The sequence below is a fragment of the Lepidochelys kempii genome, chromosome 2 (genome assembly GCF_965140265.1).
Source record: "Lepidochelys kempii isolate rLepKem1 chromosome 2, rLepKem1.hap2, whole genome shotgun sequence".
Classification (NCBI taxonomy): domain Eukaryota; kingdom Metazoa; phylum Chordata; order Testudines; family Cheloniidae; genus Lepidochelys; species Lepidochelys kempii.
This window is the reverse complement of record NC_133257.1, coordinates 223,210,202-223,235,279: the sequence shown is the minus strand read 5'-3', so window position 1 is coordinate 223,235,279 and position 25,078 is coordinate 223,210,202. Positions and strand designations below refer to the sequence as shown.

The window sequence follows — 25,078 nt, the reverse complement described above, 5'->3', positions numbered from 1 at the left end:
TACTATAGAAGAGAAAACTGAGGGGGGACATAACAGTCTTCGGGTACATAAAAGGTTGTTACAAAATGGAAGGTGATAAATTGTTTTATGTAACCACTGAAGACAGGCTTAAATTGCATCAAGGGAGATTTAGGTTAGACATTAACGAAAATTTCCTAACTGTAAGGGAAGTTAAGTAATGGAACAAATTACCGTCATTGGAGGATTTTAAGGATAAGTTAGACAAACCCCTGTCAAGGATAGTCTAGATAATAATTAGTCCTTCGTCAGTGCCGGGGATTGGACTGGATGACCTACTGAAGTCCCTTCCAGTCCTACATTTCTATGATTTTATGACTAGGCTCTAACTCCTTTGAAGAAGAAATGACACTGAGTTTCTTCTCTGGATTTTTAAAAAATAATTTGGGCAAGATAGGTATATGTATACACTAGAAGATGCATATAATTACTCCTTTGACAATATCTAATCTTCATTTAAAAATCTCCACTTTTGGAATTTTGGGCCTAATTAAAAATATACTTTTAAATATGTTGTGTTCTCAAGTTGATGGTCCACACTGTATCAGTATAGTTCTCATTAGAACTGATTCGAGGGCATCAATGTCTAATTGTCACCATTATGAAAGAGTGACCTAAAGTCACAAAGATTTAACACAGTAGTCAGTACTTTAGCCGTATCAGTCCAATTAAGGCTAATCAGCTCTGTAAATGTCCTGTTTCTTACTGTACAATGCACATGCTTTTAATATGCAAAAGAAGGGGACGTATATTATCACTGCACATAACAAAAAGGGAATAAGGCAAATATGTATATAATATACTAAGGGTTTTAAGCCAAAGAGGAGACACACACATGAACTTTTCACAATATTAAATTTCAGGTATGTTGAGTTTCTGAAAATTGTCTCCTGCAGTTTGTTCTGTACACATTCTTTCAAAATGAATGTTTGTCCTTTTCCGTCTAAATGTGTGGAGAGGTTGTTGAAGTTCTCTTTTAGAATAGTTCCTTCTCATCCACAAAAGAGAGAAGACGTAGACTGTCTGTGCAAGTACAGACAGCAAGGTAGCACAGTGGGGTCCATGACTGGGGCTCCTTGGCACTACAGCAATACAAATAAATAACAACAAGGGCAATCACTCTAGGGCTAACTGAATATCTATCCTAATTCCATTAATGCCAAGGGGAATTTTACTTAAAGATCAAAGGTACAATATAGCCATATAAAAGATGAAATCCTGACCCCATTGATATCAGTGGCAAAATTCCCATTGACTTCAGTGGACCCAGAATTTCACCCAAAGTTTTTAATCCTTTACACCTGCCCTATAAGATTCTTAAAGTATATTTTATTAGTTTTTAGCATTTTTGAGAGGGGCAAAGAGAAATCCCTCACATGTAGGTTAGGGACAGGAAGATGAAAAGCTGCTGTTCTGAACCTTTCATCCAAAAGCAGAAGTGCGGGGAAACTCTTGTCTCCTGCTGTATGTGCCATCGGTTGACTAACTGAAATCCTAGAGAAAGATTACATGAGGAGAGAGAAATAATTCAAGAAAGGTTTACTAATCCAGTAAGCTAGGACTGATGGATAATCATAAAGATTTCTATAAACTCCCCCATACCTACAATTTGCTACTGTAAAAAGGTGTACCAAGTGTTTGTTTGCCCCCTGCTGGAAGCTCCACTGTCTTGGTGCACTCCTTTGGGGAAGAAGAGCAGGAGCTGCATAGAAAGATCAGCCAGGATCAGCTGCAGTTGGAACCAATGAGAATCAGTCCTACTGTGGCTAGAAGAGCTAGGAGCAGGCAGAAGCCAATCCAGGCCCAGCAGGCAAGGTATAAAGGGCTGTCTGTTTCTTCCAGGGGCCAGTTCTGGTGGAAGCTGGGGCCCAGGAAGCCTGGTGGGATCAGGGCCTAACTGACTGCACCTTTTTATGAGAGTCAACAAAAGACTTTGTGGAATGTAAGGCCCAGGTACGCCAGCTTGAGTTGAATGTTAATATGACTGCTGTAAATCTAAGCAAGCTCACTTACTGAGTGCTCCATTGGTTTACTTGAGTCTGTGACCATTATCCTACGTAAAATAATATTAAAAATATGCACAGAGTACAAACCTGTGTTATGACCTACAAGAGTAAAGGGAATACGTTAATCATGATATGTAACTAGAAGTGTCAAACACCTGAGAAAAAAGATGGATGGAAATCTCATAAGAGAGATGAAGACAGTGACACTATTATCTATGGACAGGGGTTGAGACCAAACTTGCCACGCGTGGATTTAGCAGCTGCACTCTAGAAAGACGGGGTGACGTTGGTTGGGTAGCGGGGGAACTTTGAACATAAGAACGGCTAAGGTCCATCTAGCCCAGTATCCTGTCTTCTGACAGTGGCCAATGCCAGGTGCTTCAGAGGAAATGAGCAGAATTGGTAATCATCAAGCGATCCATCCCTCTGAAGAATGGATTGCCTCTGTAACACCCTTATGATCTGAATGTGTCCACCCTCAGATCATAAAGTTGGCCACAGCCTTGGAGTTCAGCTGTATTCCTCACTGTTTCTAGATACCCAGTAGACCTGGGTACAAAAAGTGGGTTTTACATTTTATTTTGAAAGCAGTGAGATTTGTGGTCTTTCCAACCTGTTCTGGAAATTAGCTCCATCGTCCTGGATCAGGTAGCTTGGGCTGTCCTATTGAGGGCTTTGAAGATAATTCTAAACTTGAGTTTGACACTGTGTTTGACAGAGAGCCAGTGAAGAAAGTGGAGCTATGTGGTGACATGTTCTTTGCAGTCTGTGGTGTTAGACAGACAGATTCATTATGAACCAATGGAGCTCCTATAGGGTTTCTGTTTCATTACTAGTCACAGAGAATTACAATTAAGGCCAGAATTTGTGGTCACTGTGGCAAAGTCTGAATCCAGCAGAATGGGGGGCGGGGGGGGGAGGGCACAGTCTCTTGGCCAGTTGTACATGGAAAAGGGAATTTCTGTGACCTGACTTTTCCCACAATAACACTGCATGCAAAAAAATTCCTGCTGACTGAAATAGAGACAGCAAAAAAGAGAACTTTGTGCACTCACATTAATAATTATATGAGGCACTAAGATACCGCAGTGGTTGGGAATAAGCATCTGTATAGATCGGTGTTCCAGTATTTAAGCTGTTCTTCCAAAATCTTTTTAGTTTTCCTCACTGTTCTATCCCCCCTATTCTTACTTTAAAGAATGTTGACATTCAGCAACACCTGAACAGATTTCTGGCCCTCAGTAGGTGTTGGGGGGGAGTATTGCAGCAACACTGGAGTAACTCTAACTCTGCATTTATATGGAATACACCAAGCTGTCACTTATCACATGCTCTCTGTAGAGACCATCATTAGATCATCTTTCTGTATATAATGTAAAGCTAAAAGTTTGAATACAAATAAACTTTCTAAATCCCCAGCAGAGTTTTTAGTGATGCAAAAATTTAATCTTAATATTGACCAAATAGTTTTGTCTGTACAGCTGAACTAAGAAGAAAACACTGCCATATGTGATTTGAAAGCTGCAGAGTTGACTACCACAGTGATATAAAGAGAACTCTAGTCTAGCTGCATGGTATGTGTAACTTTGCCCATTGTGGTCAGATTTCACAGCAGTTGTAATAGAATTTTACCATTGCTGAGATGGAGAAATGGCTTTAGTAAAATACAATATAAGCGTTGTTCAAAAAGGAACGTTAGGAACCTGTGTAGATCATGAGCAAAACATTCATATTTAACCAGTTGGGTGCTCTCAGGACATTTTGTAACTGGGTATTCTATGGCAGTGGTTCTCAATAAGGGGTAGGCATACCCCTGGGAGTGCACAGAGGTCTTCCGGTGGGGGGGTTGGATACTCAGCTCATCCAGATATTTGCCAAGTTTTACAACAGTCTACATAAAAAGTACTAGTGAAGTCAGTACAAACTAAAATTTCATATGGACAATGTCTTGTTTATACTGCTCTATATACTATACACAGAAATGTAAGTATAATATTTATATTCCAATTAACTTATTTTATAATTATATGGTAAGAATGAGAACATAAGCAATTTTTCAGTAATAGTGTGTTGTGATACTTTTGATTTTTATGTCTGATTTTGTAAGAAAATAGTTTTTAAGTGAGGTGAAACTTGGGGGTAGACAAGACAAATCAGACTCCAGAAAGGAGTACAGTAGTCTGGAAAAGTTGAGAGCCACTGTTCTTTGCTACTTTTTGTTAATCCTTTTTGTTTCTTTGGAAGAACAGCACTGGATCAAAGAACCAAAACAGCTTTGATGTAAATATGGGTTTTTGTATCATCCTTACATATTTGATATATTGTCAGGAATTATAACTGAAAACTGGAGATTAATAGTGCCTGTGAGGTTGCAATATCTACTCAAATGACCTGATAGAGTGGCTGTGTCTTGCACACAAGAATGTATCTTAGATACTGGAAATTGATTCATAGTAGTAGTAAAATTGAATTGGCATTTGCAGTGACTAAAATCATTTGTGAGTTTTTGGGTTTCACAATCTGGAATTTTTATATATTTTTATATATTTTTTGTAATGAAAACAGGTAGATTGAAGTATGGGAACAAAAAGGAGATTTGCAATATTTTAACCTCTGAATCAGTAAACATAATTATACTTTATGTACAGTATAGTGAAACATGCGGCAGTAAAAGGGAGGATACTAAATGGTTTAAACAGAACCCTGTCCAATTATTGCTGTATGAATGGAGAGGAAGAAATTCCATGACCCTTATTATAGGATCTGTTGTGTGTGCCTTTCCGCTGAAAATGTGTTTTTATAAAAAATAAATAATGAGGTATATTACATTAGGGTTTTTTGGTCTTTATTTTTTCTTTTAGGATTAGAAAATACAATTTCATTCACTAACAGTTTATTCCAACATTTGCTGATCATTGCATTTTTAGTGCTGTAGGAGACAGCATTCTTCTGTTTACTGCTGGGGCATCGGCATAACCGATGATGTCCAAAGGAATACTAAGAGTTTTATGGGATGGTATTATTATTCATTAATTATAATTATTTGTAAGGATATAAATTGACCTTTCTACTCCAGCCCCCATTGTTGTTAGCACAGGTCAGTCTTCAAATCCTACAATTCCTCTGGAAGCTGAGACTCAGCCACAACCATCTCCAATAAAAGCAAGGAAAATTGGAGTGAGCCAGGCCTGTGCACCCTTTTTCTCCTTTCTCACCCATTATATCAAAGGGATACCTCAGGCCTCAGTAGTAACCCCAAGGCTGTCCCTATTAACCACTTGCACAGTCTTTTCAGAATTGGACCTTCAAAGAATCATACTCTCATGGAGTAACAGCTTCACAGCCTCTGTACTCCTGTATGTTGCCCCACTGGGTATGTCTACATTGCAGCTGGGAAGTGCGATTCCCAGTGCAGGCAGACAGACTTATGATAGTTCTGCTTCAGCTAGCACACTAAAAGTAGTTTGGACGTGTGGCATGGGTAGCGGCTCACCCTAGCCTCCCGAGTCCAAGCCTGCCCAACCCCCTGGGCATGAGCTTTGGTGCTTAGCCCGACCTGCCACCTGTGCCGCAATATCTGCCTGCCTGTCTGTGCTGGGAATCACACCTCCCAGCTGCAGTCTCGACATACCCTATAACATCACAGGCTGTACTACTGCAAGCTCAGTACATCACTGGGCACCTCAGGACTTCTTCAGTCAACAACCAAGTGACTTTCCGCTGCCACCCTTCACTTGCTGCAATGTCACTTGCCTCCCTGATTCTTATCACCTCAGTCTGACATCCCACAAACAGAAAGGTGTGGTGGAAATTATCTGAGTCTGAGTAACTTACATTTTTTTGTGTATATCTGTATTTTCATATACATGTCTATGTTCCGATAGGATAGAACCTTCAGGACATAACAAGCCTAGGTAATTGTATTACATGAAATGTGTCTGTCATTTTTCTAAAGGTCTTAATCACATTTTTAGGTGCTGAATAAATAATAAAACAATGCAATTAATGTATACAGCACTGTACAGTGGGTGAAGTGTACCAAACATAAGAGGTCCCTGTCATTAATAGCTTACCCCTTAAGGCCCATATTCAGCAAGGTATTTTAGCATGTGGCTCTCTTTTAATCACATGAGTTGTTTCATTAAAGCCAATCAGACTATTCACATGCTTAAAATAGAGCTGTTCAAAATATTTTTCATAGAAAAATGGTGTTTCATGAAAAATGATTTTTTAAGGGAAAAAACGGTTTTCAACAAATTTGGGGGTTTTTATTTTGAAAAAAAATGCTAAACAAAAGATTTTGAAACAAAATACTGAAATTTGGTATTTTTGAAATTTTTTATTTAAAATTATTGTAAAATTCACCTCTCGCAATTTTTTACTAACCCCCATTTTTTCAGTGGAAAAAGTAAAAACGAGGGAGAGTGGGAGGGAAAAAAACACTCATTTATACTTTTCCCTTGAAAAATGTGGAAATTTAAAAGATTTTCCACATTACTTTTCCAGAGGAAAAACTTAAAAGAATCGGGAAAGGGAAAAATATTTTTTTTTCCTAAACAAAATAAAAAAACATATTCTGAGAAATATTTTTTTTAATTTTTTCATTATTTCACAGTGAAAAAATTGAACAAAATGAAAAAGTGTTTTCTTTTAAATTTATTTTGTGAAACACACCACTCCCCACAGAAGAAATTCTACCAGTTCTTTTTAAAGTTGGGCAGATGCTTAAATCCTTTCCTGAGTTGGGGTCATTAGCTGTTGTTTTTATTCTGTTGCCTTCAGATTTTTGGGTACCACACACACATTATTATTTAGTTTCTTGATGATAGGTTTAAAAATATTTAGAAATCAGTCCCTTCCAGATTATAATTTTAAAGTTGGCCAGTTTTGTGTTTGTAGAAGTGAACGATAGTAATAATTTGAAAAAGTCTAAATTGAAGATTCTAATAGCTATTTTTTTTTGCTCTCTTTTAGTAATGTGGATCTTCTTCTTTTAAAATATCATTGTTGAATGGCTTTATTTGTGCCAATCATCTTTCACAAGGTCATGGAACAGATGTCTGCACGTAAAATGACCTTTTCCCAATTAAACCTGTCTTCCCACGGAAATTGTTTTCTTGGCCTGTATCTCAGAGGCCTCCTGGTGACAGTTCGAAAGGGTACACAGACGTCTTTAATCATTGGGCCTAATCCTGAAATCCATTACTCAGATAGTTGTCTTTGAAGCATTTACATTCAATATAGGTGCATGTACAGAGATGCCAATTCATACTTTTGGCTAGACAAACAAATATAATCATAGGCACAGATTAACCCCCTGATGCCAATCTGCCTGTAATAAAGAGTCTTCCACATGTGCATCTTGTCTTTCTCACATAGAGGATGACCTCCACAGTATTACACTGTATTCCTGGAATGCCAAAGAGTGCTGTCTGCAGAATCTGCAAGGAACCATCCGGCTGGGAAAGGAGTCTGGGGCGGTCGCTAATCGGACCCCCCAGCTCCACAGATTTTCTGGAAATGGTAGTATGGGCCCATATTGTTACTTCTTTTGAAGAGCTCCTATATGCCAGATGACTGTTTTTAAGGGGGGATCCCAGCGGAAGCCATGGCCAGGGAGTGTAGGAGTGTATGATTTGGAGCTCCAAGACTCTCTGCCTCATGTGGAATCCCTTGGCTCTGCAGTTTCTGAAGGTGGAACCCACTGCTTGTTTGGCAGGAAGGCAACCCCCTCCCAAAAAGCAATTCACTTAAACTCCATGAAATAGCAACAGCGCTTCCTTAGCTCTCGTCCCCTAACACCTCTACTCTACTTGCGCTACATTGATGACATCTTCATCATCTGGACCCATGGAAAAGAAGCCCTTGAGGAATTCCACCATGATTTCAACAATTTCTATCCCACCATCAACCTCAGCCTAGACCAATCCACACAAGCGGTCCATTTCCTGGATACTACTGTGCTAATAAGCGATGATCACATAAACACCACCCCATATCAGAAACCTACTGACCGCTATACTTACCTACATGCCTCCAGCTTCCATCCAGGACATACCACACGATCCATTGTCTGCAGCCAAGCTGTAAGATACAACCACATTTGCTCCAACCTGTCAGACAGAGACAAACACCTACAAGATCTTTATCAAGCATTCTTAAAACTACAATACCCACCTGCTGAAGTGAAGAAACAGATTGTCAGAGCCAGAAGGATACCCAGAAGTCACCTACTACAGGACAGGCCCAACAAAGAAAATAACAGAACGTCACTAGCTGTCCTCTTCAGCCCCCAACTAAAACCTCTCCAGCGCATCATCAAAGATTTACAGCCTATCCTGAAAAATGATCCCTCACTCTCACAGATCTTGGGAGACAGACCAGTCCTTGCTTACAGACAGCCCCCCAACCTGAAGCAAATACTCTCCAGCAACCACACGCCACAAAACAAAAACATTAACCCAGGAACCTATCCTTGCAACAAAGCCTGATGCCAACTCTGTCCACCTATTTATTCAAATGACACCATCATAGGACCCAAAAAGCTACAGCTCACAAAAGCTTATGCTCAAATAAATTGGTTAGTCACTAAGGTGCCACAAGTACTCCTTTTCTTTTTGCGAATACAGACTAACACGGCTGTTACTCTGAAACTCATCATAGGACCTAATCACATTAGCCACGCCATCAGGGGCTTGTTCACCTGCACATCTACCAATGTGATATATGCCATCATGTGCCAGCAATGCCCCTCTGCCGTGTACATTGGCCAAACCGGACAGGCTCTACACAAAAGAATAAATGGACACAAATCTGACCTCAGGAATCATAACATTAAAAAACTGGTAGGAGAACACTTCAACCTCTCGGGCCACTCAGTAAAAGATTTAACGGTGGCAATTTTGCAACAGAAAAACTTCAAAAACAGACTCCAATGAGAAACTGCTGAGCTTGAATTAATATGCAAAGTAGATACCATTAACTTGGGTTTGAATAGAGACTGGGAGTGGCTGGGTCATTACACATATTGAATCTATTTCCCTAAGTTAAGTATCCTCACACCTTCCTGTCAACTGTCTAAATGGGCCATCTTGATTATCACTACAAAAGTTTTTTTCTCTTGCTGATAATAGCTCATCTTAACTAATTAGCCTCTCACAGTTTGTATGGCAACTTCTCTGTATGTATATATATATATCTTCTTACGATATGTTCCATTCTGTGCATCGGATGAGGTGGGCTGTAACCCACGAAAGCTTATGCTCAAATAAATTTGTTAGTCTCTAAGGTGCCACAAGTACTCCTGTTCTTCTTCCATGAATGTATGTCAAATGTAGGGATGCTCTGGGTTATAGCTTCACTGCTTAGTCCATCACATTGCTAATGCAACATATTGATACAGCCTGGCTTCCAAGTTCAGAAAGCCAGTGATGCTCTGCAGAAGTTTTTATGAACAGTCAGGGTTATCCTGAACATCTGAGCAAGGAAAGTACTACATACGGTGTGTAATCAAAACCATAAGAAACACTTATTTGTTGGTAGTTTTAAATGAATTAATAGTGTCCTGGTACAATAAAAATGGTGATGGCCATCTAGGAAATTTTGTTGCGCCCTTGATGCTTGTCTGAGTAGTTTTTACATGAAATACTAGTAGCTGTAGTGTGATTAGAACAATTATAATGCATCATCAGCTATTACAAATATTTACAGGTTTTCTAGGATATGCCAACCCCCCACCCCATACTGTAGACTATTTATTTACTTAATTATTCTCCTTAGAGCAAATGTATTGCTTGTGCCGAATGCTAGAGGTAAAAGGCTCTGTAGCCCACTGCCAATCCCCTGAACTGTCCAGTTCTCCCAATTCACTTGTTTGATGTTTTTTCCAGTGATCAATAAGTTATTAGTTAAGAATGTTAATTAGTTTAGTTTGTTGCTTTTCTATTCATGTGAATTTTTTCACTAAATTAAGTTACAGAGACTTCTTTAATTATGTTGTCATAATGTTAACTGGAGTGATCTTTTTTCTAATCAAGTTAGAGCCTTTGAACTGAAATCTGTTAATATCAGAACTGACATGGTATACTTATATGGCACCACAGAATGCAATTAAATAGCCTATTAATTTATACAATATCTCTTACCTTTCAAATTCCCTCTCATTTTAGTTGAACAGGACTTACTGGAAGATTTAATTATATTCCTGAACTTGTGAAAGTGTTATTTTGAATTCAGTATTTTTATGTAAGATTTCCACTCAGTATAATGTTAGCCTGCTAACCATGGACAAAAATACTTTGTACAATAATAGTATAAAATGAGGTATAAGAAGTAGTAAAATGAGGGATAAGAAGTAATAAGTACAATGCTTGCAAAGGTTAAAAGTTGTGGTTTATATATTGTTTTAGCTTTGAATCTCAAATAGCTACATGGAAGCTGAGCTCCATGGTGACTAACAGGAAAAGATCTTTAGTCACTAAAAGACATTTATTTTTACTTCCAGTGCCAAAATTCATTTGATTACATTTTTTGCTCTTGTAGGAACAGTATGCTTGTTACAGAATGCAGTGAGAATTTAACAAAGTTAAATAATTTAACAAAGTTAATAATTTTTCCTAGAAGCAGTATAGAGTTGCAGGGCTAACTACAGATTGGTGTGCTGAGTGAAATCCCGGAGATTATTTTTTTCAATTTAAGAAATACATAATTAAAATTTCTGAGTAAAAAATTATTTTCATATGAAACTTTTGGCAGTAATCTATACCACATTTTTTAAAAATGCTGGATTAAGATTCTCCACTCCCACCCCCAGTTATAGGATGCATACAGATCTGTTCAGTTTTTGTATTTGGGAAGTAGATATACAAAGGGAAGAGTTGTTCCGTCCAACTAAACCTGTTTTGTCATGTTCAGAATGTGTTTTGTTGACATTAATTTGCCATAGTAAAATCATGAAGAAATGTGTGTGTTTTTGGCCAAAACAGGAAAACCTACTGTATGTTGGTAGAAATAAGTTATGCCACATAATATTTTTAATCTTATCAGAAATAGTATTTAGTATTAAGCAAATATTCACCCCAACGTAAGGGATATGTTAGTCTGGACAGTCAAATAGACAGTGCAATATGCTGTAGTTTCATGAGGCACTACCTGGGGATGTTCTGAAGGTGAATATCCATGTGTTTGTTTTACTTGTATGCTGGAATAATTTATAACAACAACAACAAGAAAACCCCAAACCAAAAAAGCAACAACGCTGCCTGTTTCCTCCCATTTCTCCTTTCCTGAACACTGAGCTACAGATGCTGTTTTTGATACAGTTTAGTACAGATTACTTTATAAAAAGGTTTGTTGTTGTTAACGTCATCTGACATTATATGAGTTTGTTGGCTTGATCAGTTTCCTAGTGGGCACCTATCCATGTTTTTTTAAAAGAATAACAATTGATATTGACTGTGGTATCACTCTTGCAGGCAGTCTCCACAGAGGGACAGGAGCTTGCATTGGTATGCAAACTGACCCTCTTCTCCTTTACAGAGATTATGCCTCTGGGTTTGAATTGTGACACTCTGGTGGGGCAGTATGAGGAAAATGTGTACACTGTACTTAAGATAAATTCTTATGCTGTCACCCTAAACAAGAGGACAGTATTGTCATTCTTAACAAGCTTTTGTTGCTGCAAAACTGATGGAAAATGTAAATGAGTTTGATGCTGCAATCATTCCATTGACTTCATTGACTTCTAATACATGCAGATGGCTGCAGCGCTGGACTCAGTCCCAATGGTTATAGTACACAGGGAACAATTCTAGAACATCTACTTCCTACATTTGCTGAGCTCTATCAAAACATTAGGGTAGATTTCTGTTCATAGTTAGTAGTCGCTTCCGGCCATTTTCCTGGACGCTATCAAGTGAAGTCTCACAAACAAAGAACACTATTGATAAAAAATTATACTTTTCTACAGCAAACTCAACATTAAGGGTCTATATCTTGAGTATTTAAGTATCTGAAATGAAAATTTATAAACATAGTGGAAGTCTGTCCTAGATACAACATGGGAAGAGGGAAGTGCAGTTTATTTTTGTTCTTGCTAATCATGTGATCAACAATGTTCATATGAGAGAGATTATAAATAATTTAATAAATTAAACATCCAATGTAATTGTTTCACAGAATATGGTGTTAGGAGTGAAATAATAATTTTTGCTGCCTGATGTGAGGTATCCAGTGTTCCTTGGCCAGCTGTAGAGCAGGAAGCTGGTGTGGATGGACTGAGATTCTTTTAAGACTGTACAAAAACTAAATCTCTCAAAATGAAACTCCACAGGGTCCCATCCTTCTCAGCCTAGTGATTTGGGAAGCAGTAAGTATTTATTTCCAGATTAAGAAGTAGTTATCACTACAGGACGTATTTATTTGGTATGGACAAAAGACTGGGAAAGGTAAACACTTGGAATAATAAATGAAGTGTATATTATAATACATCATTATTTTGGAGAGGAGTAAAATCTCCTTCATGGATTAAAAATCTGTCTTTATCCTTATTAAAAATAGTACAACTTTTTTATTCCAAAGTGTGTGTGTGTTTAACTTGGACCTCTTATTTGTAGCGCCCTAAAAATTCATGCTCATGTTTCATGTTTTCAGATATTTACATCTGAAATTTCATGGTGGTGTAACCATGGGGTTCCCAGCCCAAAAGGAAGTTGTGGGGTGGTAATAAAGTTGTTGTAGAGGGGTTGTGGGATTGCTACCCTCACTTCTGCAATTCCTTCAAAGCTGGGCTCTGAAAGCCGCAGCCCGGAGCTTCCTGCAGCTACAGGAGATTCCCAGAGGTGGAGGTGGGCCTGATCTCCACCGTGCTGCTTGGAGTGTCCCAGCCATGGGCTCCTAGCTGCTAGTCCCGGCCGGGCTGGGGAGGGACAGGATTTGCTCTTCCCCTGCACGGCCGCTCTCTGAGGGAGAGCAGACTCACTTTCGGGTACCTCATGCAGCTGCAGGGTGCTCTCAGCAGCATGCGGGAGATCAGACCCATCTCCACCTCCAGTAACCTCCTGCAGCTGCAGGAAGCTCCAGGGTAGGCACCTGGGGGTGGGTCTGATCTCTCCCTGAGAGCAGCTGTTCAGGGGAAGAGTAAGTCCTGTTCCTCCCCAGCTTGGAGGTGACTAGCAGCTGTAGCCAGGGCACAGTAGGAGCCCCACAAGCCGGGGCGCCTGCAGCCGCCCTCCTCCCCTCCCCTCCCATCCAATAGCTAGATTTCATGGGGCAGGTCTGATTTCACAGTCTGTGATACATTTTTCACAGCTGTGATTTTTGATAAGGCCCTACCTATGTGTGATATTTAATGTGTTCAGTCTTCATGTGCCCTGAAGAATTGGTGTAGGAGCAGACGTGGCTTATGTCCCATCGTCAATTACCCCTGCATAATTTAGAGCAGTTTGAAGACTGCTTCAAATTATGCTGGCTAGTAAGAGACCAGTCTGGGGCATTGTTTATACTGGGCATGGGCAGGCATTGCTGAAGTATTCTGCACTCTGGTCACAACCCAACCACGCATGCTACAATGGGAGTGGGTAGTCTGGAGCTAGCTATGTTGGCTCTATGTCAGTCGAGGATTTCCCAATGCTAGGAGGGTCCTCAGCTGCCCATTTAGGCTCCATGACACAAATAGGCCTGAGCATGAACTAGGAGCTGGCCCAATGTATTTCCATCTCCTTCACCCCAATCCTATTTTTGCATGTGTATCCCTTTGACTGGTTTTATTTAAGAGCTAATAGCACTAAGCTTATATCTGGGATGGTAGAGGGTGTGGGCATCCCATATTGGGAACTCATTAGCAGATGCCAGTCTGAATGTCCTCCTCTGCATGAGATGTATACCATGGAACAGGAACAAGAGCCAGAATGCTGCAGATTAATAGGGACCGTGGGTCTAGGTCAAGTTAGGCAAGGAATTCCTTTGTGACTGGTCGGTTAGTTTAGCCCAGGGGTTCTCAAACTGGGAGGTCGGGACCCCTCAGGGGGTTGCGAGGTTATTACATGGGGGGATCGTGAGCTGTCAGCTTCCACCCCAAACCCTGCTTTGCCTCCAGCATTTATAATGATATTAAATATATTAAAAAGTGTTTTTAATTTACAAAGGGGGTCGCACTCAGAGGCTTGTTATGTGAAAGGGGTCACCAGTACAGAAGTTTGAGAACGAGCGGTTTAGCAATTTTGACCCCTCTCTGTGGCTGTCTTCATTTGTGGCTTGGCCTTTGTCACTGCTATTATTTGTAGTGTATGAAATCATTGTGCATAGCCAGTCCAAGTAATTTGCATCCTTCACATGAAAGTTAATCATCTGAGGTTGGTGTAAGCCTTCCTTCATATTGCCGCGTAGAAACTAATTTGGATGTAGCAAAAATAGGGATAGTTTCCATTTCTCATGGGTTCTAGCGTTTTTCTTTTCATAACAACTCCTCATGCAGTCAGCATTTCTACTTTCTAAAGAATGGATTTACATTTGTATCATGCCCTTATTTGCAATTTTAATGGACATCAACTGTAAGCCATGGAGATTAATGTATCCAGCAGAAAGCAAACTCATGGGTTTTCAAAATTTTACTAGTGCCATTTTGCGTTAAACGTATTTTTTTAATTTGTTTTCCAAATGCAGATTATTGACAAGGAGATTAACCCATTTGTGGACAAATGGGAAGAAGAAGGACAATTTCCAGCACACAAAGTATTTAAAATTCTAGGACAAGCTGGATTCCTTGGAGTTAACAAACCAACAGGTAAAATCTTTACATTCATTTTAATAGATATTGACCAAAACCAAAACCTGCATCTGAAATCTTGGGTAAAATTTTCAAAAGCATCTTATATATTGTTTTCAGACATGTTGAAGGCACTTGGGGAAGTACAGCTGGGTGAATATTTTGGTTGAAACTTTTTTCACTGCAAGAATGCAGTTTGAGGTTGACAGACATTTTGCAAATGTGTGTCAAATTCACCAAGTTGTTTTCATTAAAAAAAAACCCTTTCAGAATGAAACAATGACATTTTTCAAATTGAAATGAGTTTCCATTTAGAAATTTACTTTAATTTTATTAATTTTTAAAAAGTTTTAAAAAATTCAAAAAATAAACAAACATTTCTTTTGACCCTAAACTAATTTTTTTTTCCAAGTTTTCAGTTTGCTGAACATTTGGAAACATTTCATTTCAAGTTGACCCAAAATTATTTTTTTTCCCCAATTTTGTTCAGAAAGCCCAGTAAATCGAAAAATCAGTTATTCACATGGTTCTACTTGGGAAACTAAGTCCCATTGATTTTCACTTTTGAAAATAGGACTCAGACTCTTAAATCACTTAGTTCTAATATCTGTCTGTTATAGACTGAATCTGAACACCTGGACTTTGGGAAAGTTCAGATTCAGATGTGGCTATTGTGTCTATGGCCTGTCCCTACTCGCTCCACTCTCTCCAAGTTGGTGCATTCAAATCCGGGGATTTGGTTTTGCCTGCTATAGAGATACTAAATTAGGATTTGGTTGTGATTTGTAGTGGGATTTGTGATTTGTAGTGTTTTAATATAGAGTAGAAACCCTTAATTAATTCCAGTATTAAAGATGTTACTCATTCTAATGATATTCTACATACTTAAAATTGGAAATACCACTGGAACTGGTAACAGAAATGAATTTTTTAAATGCACCTCACTGGTACATGCTGAATGAGCAGGCCATACTAGGAAACATACGTGTCTATATTTAGTCTAATAAACTCACTATGGATTGCTAGAAAGAACTGGCTCAAAGACAGAAACGTTGAGTATTCACATTTAAAAATGTTGGCCTTTGTGTGCAGTAAATGTTTTTTCTCATTTAGTTACGGAGTAAAATGAAACAAAAACTTAGTATTTTGTATACTACATGGGGTTTATTTTCATGTAGTTCACTTCTACGTGTCCCAGCTTTTAGCATAATTTAAATGATAGATGCATAATACATCTTATATTTAAATTACACAAAATTGAGATTCAGTCATTCTGCTTCTGAGGTCACATTTAAGTGATAGCATGGATCCAGGAAAGAGGCATATGTTGCTAAATGCACTTTGTGAGTACTCTTAAAAGGGGACATACAATACTCCCCCAAGGAGTTCAGTCACAAATTTAATTAATGCATTATTTTTTTAACGAGCGCCATCAGCATGGAAGTATGTCCTCTGGAATGGTGGCTGAAGCATGATGGGATATACAAATGTTTAGCATATCTGGCACGTAAATACCTTGCAATGCGGATACAAAAGTGCCATGCGAATGCCTGTTCTCACTTTCTGGTGAAAGTGGGCAGCATTATCTCCTGTAAATGTAGTGGGCAGCATTATCTCCTGTAAATGTAAACAAACTTGTTTATCTTAGCGATTGGCTGAATAAGAAGTAGGACTGAGTGGACTTGTAGGCTCTGAAGTTTTACATTTTTTTTGGTTTTTGAGTGCAGTTATGTAACAAAAAAAATCTACATTTTGGAAAGTTGAACTTTCATGACAAAGAGATTGCACTACAGTACTTGTATGAGGTGATTTGAAAAACATTATTTCTTTTGTTTATCATTTTTACAGTGCAAATATTTGTAATAAAAATTATATACACTGATTTCAATTACAACACAGAATACAATATATATGAAAATGTTGAAAACCAGAAAATATTTAATAAATTTAAATTGGTATTCTATTGTTTAACAGTGTGATTAAAACTGTGATAAATTGCAATTAATTTTTTGAGTTAATTGCATGAGTTAACTACAATTAATTGAAAGCCCTAATTATTATTTGTATTACAGTAGTGTCTCAACCTATATTGGTGCCTCATTGTGCTAGACACTGTATAAACACATATGCAGATACAGTCCTGTTCCAAAGAGCTTACAGTCTAACTAGTCAAGACAGACAAGTGGGCGGGGAAACAGTGGCTGAAAGAGGTGCAGTGACTTGCCCAATGTCAGATAGATGTTTAGAGTGAGAGACAGAAATAGATCCCATGTCTCCTGACTTCCAGGCCAGTCCTGTATCCATTGTATTACAGGTTCTACTTTTTCTACATGTACAAATATTTCAAGGTACAAGACATGAGGTCAGCTTTACAGGGACCACAGCAGCTGGAAAAACTGTGGGACTGGAGAAGTTAACTGTTCAAATCAGTGGAGACAAAAGGAGATAGTAATGAAGGAAACACTCAAGGCATGCAGTATTATCTTTGTGATATGTTACTTAGAGATGGGCCTAATTCAAAAGCCTTAGATGTGAACTCATCTGAAGTTTGGTGAGTTTAGTAGCTGGATGAAATGTGGCTTATATCTCTGACTTTGTGTAATGTATGATTTTTTTTTCTGCACCTACCAACACCTTTCAAGTAAATAATAGATTTTAAAAAGAAAAGTTTGGTTTGAGTTTGATTCAGGTTTGGGGTAAAGGCTTCGAGGCCAGCCTGACTAAAAATTAGATATCTATTCAAGAAAATGAATGAGTACAATATGTAGGATGTCCTCAGAACATTAAGGAGTGGAGGTTAGGAACAAAACAAACAGAAAAAAGTCTCTCCCGCCTCATCAAACTGAACAGCTGAAATGATAAAAAAAAAAAAAATTTTTCCAGGATTATGTAAGGCTTGAGAATTGACATTATCATCAATAATGACAGATTGTTGAAAGAATGGAATTTTTTTAATGTTCATCTACACACTAAAGTCCATGTACACTGCTGCTGGGAGCGAACTTCCTAGCTCAGGTAGACAGACATGCATTAGCTCTGCTTGAACCAGCATGCTAAAAATAGCAGTGTGACGGGGGGTAGCACTGATGACAGCTTGGGCCAACCCCCAAGCACAGTTCCAGGAGGTCTGGGTGGGTGTGTACTCAGGCGACTCGCCCAATCTGCCACCCCTGCCATGCTACCCCCAGTCACACTGCTATTTTTAATACACTAGCTTGAACAGAGCTAGTGCGTTTCTGTTTACCTGAGCTGGGAAGCTCTCTCCCAGCTGCAGTGTGGGCGTACCCTAAATGGCAGAGCTGTCACTTGGACAGTCGGTCAGTTTCAGGTATTACATCCCTTTAATTCAGGGATCACAGTTTCAGGTATTACATCCCTTTAATTCAGGGATCCTTCAATCTCGGGGCTTGTCTACACTTAAAACACTACAGCAGCATAGCTGTGTTGCTGCAGTACTTCAGTATAGATGTTACCTATGCCGACAGGAGGGATTCTCCCATTGACATAGGTAATCCAGCTCCCGAAGAAGCAGTAGCTAGGTTGATGGAAGAATTCTTCCGTCAACATAGCGCTGTCTACATGGGGACGTAGGTTAGCTTAACTATGCCGTTCAGGGTATAAATTTTTCATACCCCTTACTGATGTAATTAAACCAAACTATTTTTCTAAGGTAGACCAGGCTTCAGTTAGAAGACTAAGACACTCAGATGCTTCCTGGAGAACGAAAAGGACAAAAATAATCTTTGAAAAACATTTCAGAAAAAAATAAAATTACCATTCCAAGAAGAAGGAGAATTTGAGATCTCTTGAAGGCTTAGTTACTTCCAGTTTAAGATAAAATTTTGTCCCTGTAGAAGTCAATAAGGGTTTTATCTTGGACTTCAGTGCAGCCAGGACTTCACCCTTAATGTTTAAGACTATTAAAATAGGAATTGTTGACGTGTTTGATATGCATACACACAAACAAATAACTGCATACATAATAATGAGTGTCATGTACAACATTAATATTTGCACATGGAAAAACAGGTAATTCACAATTGCTCATTTTATGTACACAATTACATATTTAAGTTAGGTGTGCTGTTTTTTTAATACGTTTGACTTTGAGGGACAGATTTTCAAAATGGCTTCAACCTACTGTCTGTATTTTTATCTGCATGTTGTTTGCATCTACATACAGAAACTAGGCCTGATTCTCTGTTCTAAGTCTACTTTTCCCTGCATAAGGACTTAAAGCAGCTGGAAATGGCCCATGGAGGAGAATTCCTGTGAGAATTTGTCTATAGCTATTTATTGGGCTGAGGTAGAGGGAGTGGGGGGAAGTCAGGGACATGGCAACTTGGGTTGGCAACTTTCTAATTGCACATAACTGAACACTCTTGCCCCACCCCTGCCCTCAGGTTCTGCCCCTACTCAGAGGCCCCGTCTCTGCTCACTCCATCCCCCCTCCCTCCATCCCTCGCTTTCCCACACCCTCACTCGCTTTCCGTGGGCTGGGGCATGGGGTTGGGGTGTGGGAGGGGTGAGAGTTCCGGCTGCGGGTGCAGGCTCCAGGATGGGGTCAGAAATGAGGGGTTCAGGGTCCAGGAAGGTGCTTCGGGCTGGGGCAGGGATTGGGGGTGCAGGAGGAGATGTGGGGTTCCTGCCAATTGGAGCTGCAGAGCCGGTGCTCGGGGCGGGGGCAGCACATGGAGCCTCCACTGCATCTAATAGTCCAGTGGTGTTAAACCTGCCCCCTTGCAGCTGTAACTTGTGCTGGAGTCGGTCAATTGAAATTCACGATACACATTGAGAGAACGGAGACCCTTTTGGGCATGCTGCATGCTACCTTTTTAACTGTTCATTACTTACAGTAGATGCCAGTGATAGGTGCCTTAGAATAACCTTAGACTCAAAGATATTACGGTCAGAAGGGACTGTTATGGTCATCTAGTCTGACCTCCTGCACAATGCAGGCTACTGAACCTCACCCACCCACTCTTGCAATAAACCTCTCACCTATGTCTGAGCTATTGAAGTCCTCAAACCATGGTTTAAAGACTTCAAGGTGCAGAGAATCCTCCAGCAAGTGACCCATGCCCCATGCTACAGAGGAAGGCAAAAAACCACCAGGGCCTCTTCCAATCTGCCCTGGAGGAAAATTCCTTCCCGACCCCAAATATGGCGATCAGCTGAACCCTGATCATGTGGACAAGATTCACCAGCCAGATACCCAGGAAAGAATTCTCTGTAGTAACTCAGATCCCACCCCATCTGACGTCCCATCACAGGCCATTGGGCCTATTTACCACGAATAGTTAAAGATCAATTAATTGCCAAAATCATGTTATCTCATCATACCATCTCCTCGATAAACTTATCAAGTTTAATCTTGAAGCCAGATAGGTCTTTTGCTTCCCCTGCTTCCCTTGGAAGGCTATTCCAAAACTTCACTCCTCAGATGGTTAGAAACCTTCTTCTAATTTCAAGTCTAAACTTTCTGATGGCCAGTTTATATCCATTTGTTCTTGTGTCCACATTGGTACTGAGCTTAAATAATTCCTCTCTCTCTCCGGTATTTATCCCTCTGATATATTTATAGAGAGCACTCATATCTCCCCTCAACCTTCTTTTGGTTAGGCTAAACAAGCTCCTTGAGTCTCCTTTCATAAGACAGGTTTTCCATTCCTTGGATCATCCTAGTAGCCCTTCTCTGTACCTGTTCCAGTTTGAATTCATCCTTCTTAAACATGCGAGACCAGAACTGCATACAGTATTCCAGCTGAGGTCTCACCAGTGCTTTGTATAACGGTACTAACACCTAGGTATCTTTACTGGAAATACCTCGCCTGATGCATCCCAAGACTGTGTTAGCTTTTTTCACAGCCATATCACATTGACGGCTCATAGTCATCCTGTGGTCAACCAATACTCCAAGGTCCTTCTCCTCCTCCGTTACTTCTAATTGATGCGTCCCCAGCTTATAACTAAAATGCTTATTATTAATCCCTAAATGCATGACCTTACACTTCTCACGATTAAATTTCATCCTATTACTATTACTCCAGTTTACAAGGTCATCCAGATCTTCCAGTATAATCTCCCTGTCCTTCTCTAAATTGGCAATACCTCCCAGCTTTGTGTCATCTGCAAACTTTATTAGCACACTCCCACTTTTTGTACTGAGGTCAGTAATAATAAGATTGGTCCCAAAACCGATCCCTGATCCACTGGTAACTTCCCTCCAGTCTGACAGTTCACCTTTCAGTATGACCCACTGTAGTCTCCCTTTTAACCAATTCCTTATTCACCTTTCAATTTTCATATTAGATGGTAATATGTTTTGTTAAGTGACATGGGACTCAGCCCCTCATTTATATTACATTTGAGATCTGCTTTGATTGCATTGTTTGGTTAGGCTGACATATTGACAGCCACATTAGAGGTGATAACATACTTCATAGTAAGTGAAGTGGGAAATGAAAAGCTGTAGTTTATGCTGAGATGTTTCTGAAGTCTATTAGACTAGACTTAATAATAGAAATACATGGTGATCGGTGTTAACTTAAGTTTGTTAGTCCTTCACAGTTCTCATGTTGAAAGTGCTTTATAAATTTTTGCCTAATTAATCCACTGAGTTTTGAGAATGCTGCATAATTCCTCAAGGGAAAGCAGAAGACTACAGTTTCAATTGAATGGTCTGGCAATATGTCCTCTTTAGGATTATTGCAATATTTCTTCTTCACAGTCAGTCAGTAAATGATGAATAAGAGTGTGAGGATTTCCGCCCCTTTTTTGATGTGAAGAAAGACTTGATTGTGATTCGAAGGAAATGAGTATGATATATTGAAGATAAATATTAGTGTCTATTACTTTGTATATAGGTTTGTATTAAGTCTTTTATTAATTGTATAATTCTTGCTCAGCTACAATAAATATTAGAGATATGAGTCATATTGTGTATTAAACACTATAAAAGTGGAAACATTTTCAAAAATTACTAAGTTGCTGCTCTTTGACCATCAGTAGAATTTGTTTCAGAGTAGCAGCTGTGTTAGTCTGTATCCACAAAAAGAAAAGGCGAACTTGTGACCCCTTAGAGACTAACAAATTTATTTGAGCATAAGCTTTTGTGAGCCACAGCTCACTTCATTGGATGCATACAGTGGAAAATACAGTGGGGAGATTTGATATACACAGAGAGCATGAAACAATGGGTGTTACCATACACACTGTAACAAGAGTGGTCAGGTAAGGTGAGCTATTACCAGCAGGAGAGAAAAAAAACCTTTTGTAGTGATAATCAAGGTGGGCCATTTCCAGCAGTTGACAAGAATGTGTGTGGAACAGTAGGGGGGGGGGGAATAAACATGGGGAAATAGTTCTACTTTGTGTAATGACACATCCACTCCCAGTCTTTATTCAAGCCTAAGTTAATGGTGTCCAGTTTGCAAATTAATTCCAATTCAGCAGTCTTTCATTGGAGGCTGTTTTTGAAGTTTTTTTGTGGAAGAATTTCCACTTTTGGGTGTGTAATCGAGTAACCAGAGAGATTGAAGTGTTCTCTGTGTGGTTTTTGAATGTTATAATTCTTGACGTCTGATTTGTGTCCATTTATTCTTTTACGTAGAGACTGTCCAGTTTGGCCAATGTACATGGTAGAGGGGCATTGCTGGCACATGATGGCATATATCACATTGGTAGACATGCAGGTGAATGAGCCTCTGATAGTGTGGCTGATGTGATTGTGTACATTTATTCTCCATATACAACACGTGTAACGATTTTCCCTACTATTTGCAAGCCTGATTCCTGTATTCAAGCAGCAATATGAATGTTATATTGTTTTGCTCTGTGAAATTCACAGGAAGCAAATGCTTTGTATATCACTTTTTTGCCTGTGTGTCAATCCCATGCTTTGATTTTTCCATAACAGCATCCAGAGTTGGGAATGTAACTCTGTATATGCACTTCTGCTTATGTACAGAAACCTCATCTTGTTAACACTGCTCCTGCTCCTGAGAGGTACTTAGCATTTTCAGTCCTCATTAAAATGAATGCAATTTGAGGGTGTTCCATACCTCACCGAGATTGGACCCATTATGCCTACCTGTACGTATTCCTAGAGTGTGGTGATCAGACAACAAGTGTGAAAAATTGGGACGGGGATGGGGGGGTAATAGGTGCCTATATAAAACAAAGTCCCAAATATCGGGAGTGTCCCTATAAAATCGGGACATCTGATCACTCTGTACAGCATTCACACTTATTTTACCTTCACCATTTAGTGGAAAAGATAGGTGTTGATGACTATGTGTTTAAAATGCACTATTCTAAAGCTCCCAGCGCACAGAAGCCAATATAGAGTAAGCACCTGGTGATATACATTACAGATACAGAGAAAATTCCAGTATTATGCTTGCATAATACTAATAATTTTAAAAAATTGTAATAAGGCTTTAAATAGCTTACAGGAATAGGAAATGCTGCATTCTGTTTACTAAAAAGAAGATATTTCAAAGGAAATATAGGTACTGGGATTTTATACATTCCTCTGGCCCAGATTCTCTTCTCTGCCCCTTTTTTCCTGGGTGCAGTAAAGGCCAATGTGTTTGTGGGGCCAGGGGAAGAGAGAGAGAAGGTGGGCCCTCTCACTGTGTTGAGACTGAAGCCCTGGTGGAGTTCCGAGCACCTGCCTGATGGGTAACAACTCCTAAGGAAGTATCTGCTAAGGATAGCCAAATATAGCTTGCCCTGGTACCTGATACCAGCCCCATCCCAATGGGCTCCCCCTCTTGGGAGCTTCAAGAGGGGTGGCATAGGGATAGCTATTGCACCTCTAGACTAGCCAGTGACTCCCTTCAGACTGAGGAAATCCATGGCAGGTAAAGGTGTGGGCAGTTTCTAGTGCCTTTGCACATCAGAGCAACACATAGGGAGCGGAGTGGGATTAGAGATTCTGATCCTGTATCTTAAAAATAGGGTGACCACATTTTCCAAAGGGAAAATGGGATATGGCTTGGGGCTCACCTGAAACCCCTCCCCGAGCCTCTTCTCGCACGCGGGGCTGTCCCGAGCCACCTGGCATCACTGCTCACCTGAGCCCTGCCACGTGGGGCTGGTGTTGCCACTCGTTCCTTCCCCCTGAACATTCTGCACCCCACTGGAGAGCACCCCCCCACTTTTTTGGCAAAACTGGGTATTTGTCCCATTTGCTCTTGCCAACTGATCATCAGTTGGCAAGAACAAATCAGACAAATGCCCAGTTTTGCCCCAAAAAATCAGGACGCCGGGGACAGAGCTTAAAAAGGAGACTGGCCCAGCCAAAACGGGACACATGGTCACCCTATAAAAACGTAATTTATGTAACAAGAAGTGCAGAAGACTGACTTAATTAACAGAACACAAGACTGGGAGACATGAGATCCAGGTTCTGTTCCTATCTCTGCTTTAGCCTGCCTGTGTATTCTAGGAAAACTTCCTTAGTCTTTCAGTGCCTCTGTTCTCCCTGGTATTCTGGGGATAATAATTGCTTGTTTTAATACTGGTGTTGTGAGGCTTTAATTTAAAATCTTCATGCGGAAGGCACTACAGAAATTCAAACTATAATTAATTAAATAGCCTTGTTCTATGATTGTGTATTGACCCCCTTTCATTAAATTACATTTTTACATTTCTATCACAACAGTTACAACTACAAGAGTTCTCATAATCTGTCTTTTCTGTCAAAGTGCCTATAAGAACAACAGACATTGAGCCCTACGTCTTTGTCAAGTCAATGAAGAGTGAAGAATGTATTTTTCAAGGCTAGGGCAAATTGAGTAGGAGTGAAAATAGGTGAATTTTAATTTGTGATTTAACTGCAAATGATCATTTGCACAGATTTTACACATTACCTTTCAATTTAGCTGCACACATCACTTCATTATGTTGCTAAGAATTTGGGTTTGAATTATGGAACAAATTATGTGTTCTCACAAACGACTTTAAGAGGAAGAATTTTTCATGGAAATAACATCTGCATTCTAATATATTTTAACCAAAAGGTTTTTCTGTAGCTATTCATGGTGGCTACAGTTCACAAAACTGTTAAGCTATGATTGACAAATCCAATTAGTTCTGAGCTGCCACTTCTTTATAAAATGCTGAGAGTGTGAAGAGAACACTTAAGATTAACATTAAAGGACAAATAGGATTATTGGGTGAAAGAAAAATACAGAGCATAAAATCCCTCCCTGTAAATGAGTTTGATGGGAAATTTTGAAATATTTCCAAAAGCAATCTCTGAAAAAGTCATTTCCTTCATATT

General features: G+C 39.5%; 1 protein-coding gene across 3 annotated transcripts in view; it reads left to right on the top strand.

Moving 5' to 3' along the window:
* Positions 1 to 25,078, top strand: part of LOC140907610 (probable acyl-CoA dehydrogenase 6) — a 142,767-nt gene that overhangs the window by 18,625 nt on the left and 99,064 nt on the right. For all 3 annotated transcript variants that reach the window (XM_073333921.1, XM_073333924.1, XM_073333922.1), the window contains exon 2: positions 14,685 to 14,805. In XM_073333921.1, coding sequence (XP_073190022.1) covers positions 14,685 to 14,805 — 121 coding nt within the window. The remainder of the gene's footprint in view (positions 1 to 14,684; positions 14,806 to 25,078) is intronic.